Source organism: Ranitomeya imitator, chromosome 6 (assembly GCF_032444005.1).
Source record: "Ranitomeya imitator isolate aRanImi1 chromosome 6, aRanImi1.pri, whole genome shotgun sequence".
Classification (NCBI taxonomy): domain Eukaryota; kingdom Metazoa; phylum Chordata; class Amphibia; order Anura; family Dendrobatidae; genus Ranitomeya; species Ranitomeya imitator.
This window is the reverse complement of record NC_091287.1, coordinates 42,757,104-42,770,581: the sequence shown is the minus strand read 5'-3', so window position 1 is coordinate 42,770,581 and position 13,478 is coordinate 42,757,104. Positions and strand designations below refer to the sequence as shown.

General features: G+C 42.2%; 1 protein-coding gene across 1 annotated transcript in view; it reads right to left on the bottom strand.

Moving 5' to 3' along the window:
• Nucleotides 1-6,008: 6,008 nt before the first annotated feature.
• The window catches only part of SPAG6 (sperm associated antigen 6), a 236,242-nt gene continuing 228,772 nt past the window's right edge, over nucleotides 6,009-13,478 (bottom strand). Inside the window, exons 10-11 of the mRNA XM_069729552.1 lie at nucleotides 9,235-9,380; nucleotides 6,009-6,202 (exon numbers count right to left, since the gene is read on the bottom strand). Coding sequence (XP_069585653.1) covers nucleotides 6,133-6,202; nucleotides 9,235-9,380 — 216 coding nt within the window. The 3' untranslated portion in view covers nucleotides 6,009-6,132. The remainder of the gene's footprint in view (nucleotides 6,203-9,234; nucleotides 9,381-13,478) is intronic.

Below are 13,478 nucleotides of genomic sequence, written 5' to 3'. Positions count from 1 at the left end.
TCGGCCCTTAGGAAACTTACTACCAGGAATCAAATTAATTGCACAATCGCAATCCCTATGAGGAGGTAGGGCACTGGCTTTGGGCTCATCAAATACATCCCGATAATCCGACAAAAATTCTGGAACTTCAGAAGGAGTGGAAGACGAAATAGACAAAAATGGAACATCACCATGTACCCCCTGGCAACCCCAGCTGGACACAGACATAGATTTCCAGTCCAATACTGGATTATGAACCTGTAGCCATGGCAACCCCAAAACGACCACATCATGCAGATTATGCAACACCAGAAAGCGGATATCCTCCTGATGTGCAGGAGCCATGCACATCGTCAATTGGGTCCAGTACTGAGGCTTATTCTTGGCCAAAGGCGTAGCATCAATTCCTCTCAATGGAATAGGATACTGCAAGGGCTCCAAGAAAAAACCACAGCGCCTAGCAAACTCCAAGTCCATCAAATTCAGGGCAGCGCCTGAATCCACAAATGCCATAACAGAATAGGATGACAAAGAGCAAATCAGAGTAATGGACAATAGAAATTTAGACTGTACCGTACCAATGGTGGCAGACCTAGCGAACCGCTTAGAACAATCGGAGATAGCATGAGTGGAATCACCACAGTAAAAACATAGCCCATTCCGACGTCTGTGTTCTTGCCGTTCAGCTCTGGTCAAAGTCCTATCACATTGCATAGGCTCAGGCCATGCTCAGATAGTACCGCCAAATGGTGCACAGCTTTACGCTCACGCAAGCGTCGATCGATCTGAATGGCCAAAGACATAGACTCATTCAGACCAGCAGGCATGGGAAATCCCACCATGACATCCTTAAGGGTTTCAGAGAGACCCTTTCTAAAGATTGCTGCCAGGGCACATTCATTCCACTGAGTGAGCACAGACCACTTTCTAAACTTCTGACAATATATCTCCGCTTCATCCTGACCCTGACACAGAGCCAGCAAGATTTTCTCTGCCTGATCCACTGAATTAGGTTCATCATAAAGTAATCCAAGCGCCAGGAAAAACGCATCAACATCACGCAATGCCGGATCTCCTGGCGCAAGGGAAAATGCCCAGTCTTGAGGGTCACCACGTAACAAAGAAATAATGATCTTAACTTGTTGAACAGGGTCACCTGAGGAGCGAGGTTTCAAGGCAAGAAACAATTTACAATTATTTTTGAAATTCAAGAACTTAGATCTATCACCAAAAAACAAATCAGGAATAGGAATCCTAGGCTCTGACATCGGATTCTGAACCACAAAATCTTGAATGTTTTGTACCCTTGTAGTGAGATTATCCATCCAAAAGGACAGACCTTGAATGTCCATGTTTACACCTGTGTCCTGAACCACCCAGAGGTAAAGGGGAAAAGAGAGACAAAACACACTGCAAAGAAAAAAAATGGTCTCAGAACTTCTCTTATCCCTCTATTGAGATGCATTAGTACTTCGGGCCACCTGTACTGTTATGACCTGGTGGTCAGGACAATAATGGACCTGGTGGTTAAGAGCACACGGAAAGACCTGATAGTTACTGAAAATAAGGACGAGCTCTGGGACGTGGGAACTCTGCTGACCGCAATCCCTAATCCTATCACACACACTAGAAATAGCCGTGGATTGCTCCTAACGCTCCCTATGCAACTCGGCACAGCCTAAGGAACTAGCTAGCCCTGAAGATAGAAAAATAAAGCCTACCTTGCCTCAGAGAAATTCCCCAAAGGAAAAGGCAGCCCCCTACATATAATGACTGTGAGTAAAGATGAAAATACAAACACAGAGATGAAATAGATTTAGCAAAGCGAGGCCCGACTTACTGAACAGACTGAGGATAGGAAAGGTTGCTTTGCGGTCAGCACAAAAACCTACAAAAAGACCATGCAGAGGGCGTAAAAAGACCCTCCGCACCGACTTACGGTGCGGAGGCGCTCCCTCTGCATCCCAGAGCTTCCAGCAAGCAAGACAACAATAAAAATAGCAAGCTGGACAGAAAAATAGCAAACCAAAGAAAAACAAGCAGGAACTTAGCTTCTGCTGGGAAGACAGGTCACAAGAACGATCCAGGAGTGAACTAGACCAATACTGGAACATTGACAGGTGGCATGGAGCAAAGATCTAAGTGGAGTTAAATAGAGCAGCCAGCTAACGAATTAACCTCGTCACCTGTGGAAGGAAACTCAGAAACACCCACAGCCACCAGAGAAAGTCCATGGAGAGAACCAGCCGAAGTACCATTCATGACCACAGGAGGGAGCCCAACCACAGAATTCACAACACATATATGTGTCTCAATCACACACATATATATATATATATATATATATATATATATCTATTCTATGTGCACACATTTATTCTACCTATTCTATTGTAAGCTGTCAGTGTGATTTTACTGTACACCGCACTGAATTGCCGGCTTTTCTCTCTAACACCGCTGCGTATTTCTCGCAAGTCACACTGCTGGTCCGTGTGTAATCCGTATTTTTCTCGCCCCCATAGACTTTTATTGGCGTATTTTTTGCGCAATACGGTGACAAACGCAGCATGCTGCGATTTTGTACGGCCGTAGAAAGCCGTATAATACGGATGCGTAATATACAGCTGATAGGACCTGACCCATTGAGAATCATTGGGCCGTGTGTAATGCGTGTTTTACGGACGTATTTTATGCGCTCATACGTCCGTAAAACTCGCTAGTGTGACGCCGGCCTTATTGTGAACAGTTAAGCAAGTTGAAATGATCTCTAATCTAAAAGGGATAAAATTAAAGACGAGACATTTCCTTTGTATTTTAGCCAAAAAAAAAAAAATATATATATATATATATTTCTTTTTTTTTTTTCATTTTAAAAATTACAAAAAGGAAAATGTGTGGATACAACAGTTTGGATACCCTTGGAGATTTGTGTGCTCAGATAGCTTTGACCAAGGTTTCAGACCTTAATTAGTCTGTTAGCGTTATGGCTTATTTACGATAATTGTTAGGAAAAGGCCAGGTGATGCAAATTTCCCAGCTTTATAAAAACCCAAGCTCCCCTAACTTTGTGACAAAAAACAGAAGTCATGAGTACTTCTAAGCAGCTGCCTAGAACTCTGAAAATGAAAATGGTGGAGGCCCACAAAGCAGGAGAAAGCTATAAGAAAATAGCAAAGCCTTTTCAAATGGCCTTTCCTCAGTTCGAAATGTATTTATGAAATTTAAGTTAACAGGAACAGTGGAGGTCAAGATAAGGTCTCAAGACCAAGCAAAATTAAGAGTCATTAGAAGAAAACCTCTCTGCGTCATCACCATAAAATTCAGCATCAGAAGTATGGAAAAGAACATCTAAACAAGCCTGATGCATTTTAGAAACAAGTCCTGTGGACCGATGAGGATAAAATAGAACTCTTTGGCCACAATGGCCAAAGGTGTGTGTGGAGAAAAAAGAGCACATAATTTCAGAAAGAGAAGATCTCACCAACCATTAAAAGCATAGGGGTGGATCAAGCATGCTTTGGGGGTTTGTTACAGCCAGTGGCATGGGGAACATTTCACGGGTAGAGGGAAGATTGGATTCAATGAAATTTCAACAAATTCTTGATGCAAACATAACACCATTTGTGAAAAGCTGAAGTTGAAAAGAGGTAGGCTTCTACAAATCCAGAATAGACTCCTTCTGTACTAGTGTGTGCCTTGTATATTGCTCATGTTTATTGTGCTTGTCTATATTTGCCCCTTTCACATGTAAAGCGCCATGGAATAAATGGCGCAATATAAATGTATAATAACAATAATAATAATAATAATAATAATAGATGACCTCAAAAAGTGCAAGCTGAAGGTTTTGCAATAGCCCTCACAGTTCCCTGATCTGAACATCATGGAAAAGCTGTGGCTAGACCTTAAAATAGCAGTGCATGCAGGGCGACCCAGGAATCTCACAGAACTGGAAGAATTTTCCAAGGAAGAATTGATGTAAATCCCTCAAACAAGAATTGAAAGACTCTTGGCTAGCTACAAAAAGCGTTTACAAGCTGTGATACATGCAAAAGAATGTGTTACAAAGTACTAACCAGGCATGGTGTTAGGGCTAGTGGAACGCATCGAGTATAGGAAGGAAACAACAAGGTGCGTTCGCAGCCCGGGGTCCACCGTGCAGAGATATCTGCTGCAAAGTAATTGGCGGCACTATATGGCTGTACAAGCGAACTCTGTTAACTTCACAGAATCGCAAAGATATGAAAACGCTGTGCCCTGTTAACTTCACAGAGGATCACAGCTACCTCTCTGAGCAAAGCAAAGAGTAATCATGCAGACAGCATAGCACACAAACAACTCCTCACCAGAGTTGCCAGTATTCTAGGGGCTTATTTCAGCCGGGCCCTGAATCCAAGCATACAAAACTCCTCACTGGAGGTGCCTGTATTCTAGGGGCTTATTTCAGCCAACCCTGACCACTTGCAGACATGACCACCAAGTAGCAAAGCTCAAAACATAGGTTGATACTAGCGAATGCCCGTGCAGCCATGCGAACCTTATATAGCTGCAGCAGACAAGGACCTTCCTAGTGGTCCAATTGGAGCTGCTACAGGACCTGAGAGTGTGACCCCCGACCTCCAATGAGAGGTCCTCCCGTGGGCATGCTCCGTGTGTGCAAAGCAGGACTTAGTCCCAGAAAAGCCTGCTCGCCGCTGACTACAAAAGCAGAGCCTGGAAAGGCAGCAGTAACCCCTTGCACAGTATCAGGCTGAGCGTCTCGCTCAGGACCGACGTCTCCAGTGAGCAGGCTCCACTGCGGCTGATACAGAATGGGAGACCGCAGCAGACATGGCTCGAGATTCCCCCTGTGCAGCGGCAGAAACTCGACCCCTAACACAGGGTGCCTAAACTTTTGCATCGGCAAGTTTTCTTTTTTGTAATTTTAAAAATATAAAAAATTACAATATATTGTTTTTTTGCTTAAAATACAAAACTTCAACCCTCTTAGAGATCATTTCATCTTCAAATGGCTTAACAATTAACAATAACAGTAATTTTGACCAGGGGAGCCCAAACTTTTACATGGCACTGTATATGCCAAAATGTCTTCAAAGAGTATATGAAGCCCAATATATGAAATTACAGTTTTACTCTGCGGACTATAAAGTATAATTGACAATGTCAGTCAACGGGCATACAGTTGCAATTGTTCAGCCTTACAGCATATGCACCACAAACACAGTGTGAACAGAGCCTTACGGGTAAAGTCCCGCACATGGATAGTCCTTGCTACTAATGTGTGATCAGTGGGGGCCCAGTCCTCTTGTCCCCTCTCTATTGACAGAGTGAAGAGGGGGCCCTTCTTTGTCTATACACACGTAGTGGCATATATACAGGTCTGGATGTTTCTGGTACTGCAGCACCGTCTTATTCACTTCTATGAAACTAAAACTGGCCATACACATTAGATGGCTGTCTTCCGAGCGATGCTTCGGCGGATCGTTCGGCCATCAGCTGTCTCTTCTATCAAATAAAATAAGCTCTGGAGGCAGATTCTCTGGGAGATCTATGTCCGGCCCATAGATCTTAATAGCTCATTTACATCTCGAGAAAAATGTAGATTTCTCTGGAATAAGTCATCTGATCGCAGATATCAAGATATCATTTTATTTAATGTTCTGTCACCTACATGCCCATATAGGTGACTTAAGGGGGTCTATTCTACTGACAGATTCGGTTTAAACAATTCCTACTGACACATTCTCTTTAACTTATACTGACAAAGTAATTTACTAATAGCACAACGTGTACTTGATAGATACCGATTTGTAAACTAAAAATAGTGGGTGGATTTCTGCTGCATTTATTGACTCTCATTTATCAATAATAATCAGTTACTCTTATTTCCTTGTTAATCTCAATTGCCTTCATAAAAAGAAAAGTGCCTGTTAAAATACATTCTTTTACTGTTTGTTTTTTTGTTGATTTTCTTTTTTACAACCACCTTTGAATGGAATATAAATGTACTTCTTTCAGACAAGACTCTCTTTAAGATGGGTAATATATCTTTAATTTCTGTTTACAGCATAGTATAAAATATTTATAGTGCTCCCAACAGGTAGATTTTCAATGCAGGCAATAAAATAGAGTATTTAAATATAAATAGCAAACTCATGAAATCACTGGCTGGTAATGATCCACCCTCTCCAGCAGCGTCTGGGAATATCCAGGAGAGTAATATCTGAAATACAAACAGGGGAAATTAATGCAGAAAAGGAAGAGGAGGAAGAGTCAATTAAGGGACAATTTGCTAAAGAAAATGAACTTTGCAAGATCATAAATATATACTGTGTTTAAGAGGCACCTCACTATAAGATGCACCCCAGGTTCAGACTCCTAACATTAGGAAAAACATATTTTCTACTGAGGAGATGAAAGCGTGATTCCAGCACATTCACACAGGTAAAATAAAATATTCTTTTATTAGAAAAGTTTAAAATAAGAGGGAAAACCCTCTAAACCTTACACATTTCTGGCACACTTCAGTGCCCCTAGTCTTGATCTTGATCTAACAAAAGAAGCTTTTATTTCACCTAGGTGGATGTCCTGGAATCACCCTTTCATCTCTTCAAGTCACAATCAGGTACGGCACCCACAAGGTTTATTTGTCTGCAACAATTCCGATATTCTTCACAGTGTGTCAAGCTCCTACCCTCTCCCCCTTCCTTACATATTTTCCACTAATTAACATTTCCCCAGCGGTATAAAAAGTGGAGGGGTCAATATCGCTAATTTTCATTCACTAAGGTAGAATAAGGAGGTAATAGATCCTTAGTTAATTTATCTCTGCAGAATGTGTATTATACACATATAGCTTTACAGCACACACATACAATGGATATAAAAAGGTCTACAAAGCACATACACACAGTTCTACCTGAATTGGTGTGAAACTCTGCTACACACTGCTCAGCTACATGCGTACACAGTTCTGCTACATTTGCACATAGTTCTGCTACATACGCCCACAGCTCTGCTACATACACATAATGCTCTGCAACAAGCGCACTGTGAGACACTAAGAACTCCTAGAGTGAACCCGCAGATCCACGGCAACGAACCTCCCCCAGGTGAGCTAGCCAGATAGACCACCCGCTATACAGGGAGCGTTAGGGGCAGACCCGAGGGAGACTATCGCCATGGAAGCTGGCACCAGGGGACAAGCAGTAGGAGATCCCAGAGAAAGGAGCGGAGGGTAGACCTGACTGGGGAAAACAGGACGCTGGGCGGATAGGTAGGATGGTGACACAAGAAGGAGAAGGGATGGAGAAATCACAAGACGGACTGAGCAGGAACGGCGAGGCAAGGATGTCTAGGAACGGTGGGAAGGCTAGACTGGCTGGGCAGAGAGAGACACAGGGCTGACCGAGCAGAGGAAAAGGAGGACCTGGGTCAAATGAGCACAAATGACAGACAGGCAAGGAGTAGATGAAGGAGTCACCTGAAATATACGGCATGCAGGAGGACTTCCGGGTCAGGATCCTCCAGGATCACTGAGTGGTTGTATGGAGCGCCTGTAGATCAGAGAGAGGAGGTGCGCGTGCGCAGAGGGAGCTAGAGTGAGGTGCGTACGCGCACCCGGCGAGATCCCGGAAGTAAGGGAGAATCAAGAAGAGGAGGACAAGAACCTGCAGGAACAGCGTGCCGAAATTGGTAAGTATGCCGGTGAGCGGGGAAGGAGGCGGCAGGCATGGCAGCAGGAACGGAGGCCGTGACACGCACATAACTCTGCTACATACAAAACACATAGCTCTTCTGCATACACATCAACTCTGCTACATTAGCACACAGCTCTCTTACATAAACACAATGCTCAGCCAGAAGCGCACATAACTGTGCTACATACAAAAAAGCACACAGCTCTCCTACATACACAGAACTTTCCAAATATACACAGCTATGATACAAGGGCACCTAGACCTGCTACATACACACAGAACTCTGCTACATACGCACACATCTGCTACAAACACACACAGCTCAGCTATATACACATATTTAAACACACTTTATGTTACCCCATTTTGAAGGTTCCTCCGGCCATGTGACTGATCGCATGACTGAATGGTACTTCAGTTACTCAGGACGTGCAGCATCTGCGCAGGTCCTGGTAGCTTTCTCTCCTGCTCTGCACTCCTCAAATCTGTAAGTGTGCGGCTGGAGGAACAAACGCAGTTACCTGATTTTGAAGGACGCTGTGTCAGCGTGCTCCTCAATCATAGCTAGGTTGCTGCATGTGGACTAAAAGACTCCCATACTTTTTAGCAACATTTTTTTTGTGAAGAAGCTGTGTCTTTATAGTTAATAGTGATGAGCGAGCACGCGCCGATAAGATGTTATCCGCCCATCACTGAACCCACAAAGACATTTGGAGAATCCCAGTTGGGATTTTACTATATGTGGTTGCCGGCTGAAGCTTTATACACGTGCTACAGTCATGATATCTATCATCTGGATGTGAGGAACCATCTTAAAGGACTGTTGTTGCCAGCTGAAGATTGATACACATGGTGCAGCAGTGATATCTATCGTGTGGATGTGAGGAACTATCTTAAGGAGTGTTGTTGCCGGCTGAAGTTTGATTGATGTGCTATGGCCATGATATCTATTGTCTGGATGTGAGGAACTAACATAAGGACCGTTGCTGCCAGCTGGAGCGGGAGACATGTGCTAAGATCGTGGCATGAAGCATGGACTGTGACTATACTGGTGGGAGATACAAAAGCTATAGGGCAACCAAAAGTTGGGAGACCGTGGGTATCGCCTGGTACGAGGACAGTGAAACTATCGGCCCCAGGAGAGGATCTTGTGGACTGGGGACATTGACTTGTGACCATTTATTCGGAATTGCTGTAAGACCATGGATGTAAGGAATAAAAAATAGTTTCATTGTTAGCCTGCCTAGGTGATTATTACAATTTAGAACCTCAGATCTTCACAGTGCATATAACTTATACTATAGATAGGATACATTTGCTGTGTATTGTTCTGTTATCAGCCATTTTAGACTGATGCGCAGCTTACTGTATTGCAGCAGTATAGCCTTCTTGATCACAATTTATCAATAGCTTCTGAGATATTACCAGCTTTTCTTTCAAGCTGTCAACTTTTGCATCATAGCTAACGTCATTCTTCTTGGCAGGCATATCTGCCATAGCCGGGCTTCATCCATGCACAACGATGAATACTCCCAAGAATTAAGTATTTCCTTACTTGACAATCTCCTCGGGGTAACAATTATTGATAGTGTTGATGTATTCCTGGAGAGGGGAGCCAGGATCTGCGGAGATCTCTTGAATCTTCTTAAGCCCGCCACTTGTTACAAAGAGCCGTCTTGCTTTGCTGTCATGCGGAAGAACCTGTACATGAAAAGCACAAAATCTTAACATTGCCAGTAACAAATACCAGCAGGCGCTGTCTTAGGTTTAATTTCAGGGTGTCATTGCATACCGCACTGGATTAGAGAAGGAAAATGTCAACACATTTACAAACATCTCAATACATTTCTGAATGATCGAAACAGAGACCCCCGGGGCTCTATGGTTCAGAGACATGAAAATCCAACAAAATAACTAAAGACGAATGCCAATGTAGAACAAGCCGTAATAAAGTACCGGCAATGTCATCACATCATAACAGCCATGGAGACCTCACCTAGTTATCATGTCATGTTGTGTAGGCCACATTGTAAGGGAGGTACAGGATGGAGGAGAAAGAAGAAAGGAGGCAGCAGAGAGTGCAGGAGTCTTCTGAGCAAAAGCTGGAAGAAAATGAAAGAGATATAAAATCTCAGAAAGCGAAAAGGAGAAAGTGAGCAAGAAAGGATGCAATTGATAAAGCTGGAGAAACGCGAGTAGCGTGTAAAGATTATGAGAATTCACATAGGAAATAAAGAGAAAGAGGTGAAGGAAGGTTGTGATAAGAAACAGAAGGCATCGTGTGTATGTGGTAATGCTCCCCTGCTGTAAATTATAGGCACATTACAGCTCACTAGGGACTTCTGTGACCATATAATCGTATGAAATGCAGGTGGACTACATTGTTACAGGTCACAGTGACCAATAGATAATTAATTATTCCTTAGCTGCTGCGCAACCTCTTTTAGAAAATTAAGATAATGATAACCGGCCACCACTGATTTAAAAAAAATATGCTCATGATTTTCAAAAAGTGAGTCTGCAGGACCTGAAATTTATATAATGTTCTGTTCTAGGACTGTATAACACAATGAAGGTACTTTTCAGGCCATGTTCACACATTCAGTATTTGTAAGCCTAAATCATGAGTGGGTGAAAAATACAGAAGAGGTGACGTGTTTCTATTATACTTTTCCTCTGATTGTGTCACTCCTGGTTTTGGCTTACAAATGCTGATGTAAAATACTGACCAAATACTGAATGTGTGAAAGTGGCCTAAGATGTTTCTTCGGCATCTTCAGTCTGTTATTAGGCTATTCATGTATGGCCGTCTTGAAGAAGGACTCGGACTCTGAAACGCGTTGACAAACTTACATTTTTTACCTACCACTGCTTTTGTCGTGATTTCAGGGAGCGCAGAAACACTTCCAATCCTGACACTGAAAATTAAATGGAAGCTGCTGCATCTGGATTGCAGGCTCTAGAAGTGTTGTGTCTCACACAACCACATAAGGTGAGCGGTTTTACTTTTATCCATCAACCTTTTAACTTGGTTAGGACCCTATTGCGCTCTTGTATTAATTTTCATTAAAAAAAAACAAACTTTTGAAACTTTTGTTGTTTACAGGATTTAAAAAAATAATTATACACAGTTGTGCTCAAAAGTTTACATACCCCGGCAGAATTGTTGCTTTCTTGGCCTTTTTTTCAGAGATTATGAATGATAACACCAAACCTTTTTCTCCACTCATGGTTAGTGGTTGGGTGAAGCCATTTATTGTCAAAACTACTGTGTTTTTTCTTTTTAAATCATAATGACAACCCAAAACATCCAAATCATTCATTCATATTCTCTGAAAAAGGGCCAAGAAAGCAAAAATTCTTCCGGGGTATGTAAACTTTTGAGCACAACTGTATAATCACACAAATCAGACCACCTCCCACCCCCCATGTGTAATAATGTGAGGCAAATTGTTTGCTACAGCCAGAATCCAATGGCGGGGTCATTTTCTCTGTATCTTTCCTAACTACTTTAACTGGATTTCATTATTCATGCGGTGTATGCGCGGCCTGGTCAGAGGGAACTACCGGCATCACGATTATGTAAACCAGACATGGCAGAGCGTCTAGAGCTTCAATACAAGCATTTACACACAGGCATTTAGGGAAAATGTCCATAACAATTGAATCATTTTCCACAGCTGAGGTCACGCAATTTTCTTTTGAAATTGGACAGCAGGTTCTGGCAATGAAGCACAGGCCATAGTTATGTCAGTGTGAACATTGTGCAGGATCATATAAGGTTTATGTCCTTCTTTACCAAATCTACTGTGTGAACACAGCACTAGCGTGAACATACAGGACCCAAGTGCTTCTAGCTCTCAAGCTGCCATGTACTCGCCTTAATTATCATTAACACTGTTGCAACAGATCAAAACTGTGATCTTCATTCACACACTACAAACATGATGAGCTTTTGATGTTGCAGATTTTTTTCATTGTCTTGTACCCCAAGTGTTCTTATTGCTGCGGTTTTGTCTCTTTTTGGTATGTCATGTTTTAAATTAAGCTGCCTTTTATCGGAAACTTCCTGTTATTTGGTTTTCATTAATAAAGTCATAAGCGGATTACATGCATTTTATACCTGCAGGTAGTCCGCATTTAATACAATTCCATGAGGAAAGTCCACAAGAGAAAATTACATGCACCGCAGGTCAGTTTACACAGTGAAGAAAAATCTAAACATGAAATATCTATAAATACCACCCACTTTGTTGGAACTATAAGGGTATGTGCCCACGGTCAGTAATCGGCAACACTTTGGACGCAGCACGTGTCCGCTTGGTCCAAAGCGCTGCCGGCTTTTTAACGCAGGTGATTCTGCATGTGTTAATTGAACCGTGTGGAATCACCGCACCCCAATACATTATATGGGTGATATTTATCTTTGTCTCCGCAAGATAAATAGACATACTGCAGTCTGGAAGGACGCGCCGCATGTCCGTCTCTGCAGGTTATTCGCAGGTGTCTCAGCATGAACAGTGGAGATGGGATTTCTATAAATGCCATCGACTATGCTGTAACATATGGACGCTGCGGGTTGGACGCTGCAGATGTACGCAGAATCCAACCCGCAGCGTTTACTGACTGTGGGAACGTACCCCGAGATGCTGCGTTTTTTTATGTACAGTGAAAATATGCAGCATTAAAAACTCAAAGGAACCTAACCCAAAGGGGTTTTCCACATTAAGTGGACCCCAAAAGCTTTTATACCTGTAAAATAAACACAAGGGATGCTCACATGCTGTGCTTAGTGATTGTGTGCAGCAGTGATGTGCATTATAGTCGGGACACCACCACAGCAGGAACAACAAACAGTCCAAAGCAGCGGCAGAGAGTCGGCGCTGGACCTAGGAAGCGTAGGTACCTGCTAGGTTTGTTATTTTGCAGGTGGTTTGGGCACGACTTTTGTTAAATGCTACATTTTTTAGGTTTCTGCAATGACGCTTGCTACTTTCCCACATGCAAATTATTAAAATTGTGTGAAACACTATAGCAGAACCCAAATCTTACTATGGGCCTATGCGTTACCGGAGAAGCCCTGTGTGGTTTTTCTGTGTTTTATAGATCAAAAACAGTGGCGCAAAACACATGCTACACAGTGACTGTGGGTCTAAATATCCATAGGTATGGGCGCTCTACATCAGCTTCACAGGGTGAAACAGTAACCCTGCTAGCAGCTTGTCTGTGGATAAGTGTCTCAAATGGACTTAATGATGTAGTAGAGAATGTGTAAGGGTTTGTCATAAATAGCTCAGTCGTTCGCGCATGTGTCAATACAACAACACAAAAAGGAAGGGGGAAGGAAAAAAAGAAAAAAAGAAAAAAAAAGAGAAAAAAAAAAAAGAGAAAAAAAAGGGAAAAGAAAAAGAAAAGAAAAAAAAAAAAAAAAAAAAGAGAGGGGAAGGGAAAAAAAAGAAAAAAAAAGGGAGAATTCCCTTTTTTTTTTTATATATATTTTTTTTAAATATATTGATGAGGTATTGGAATGAATCATATTTATGATTGTGTATATACCTATATTTTTAATGTTGTGTTTGTTCGTAACAGTGTAATACCATGTATCTAAAAGCTCATTTTGGATAGAATAGAAGTACTAAACTGCTCTTTTATATATATAGGATAAATGTGTCTCTTTAGAGGCTACCATGTAGTAAGTCATCAGGAAAGGAGAACCTGATCCCCGGTCCCGCCCTGCTAATCCCTTCTAGGAACCCTCATAAATAAGAGAACTTGGAGGTTGTAACATCATTTTATAGT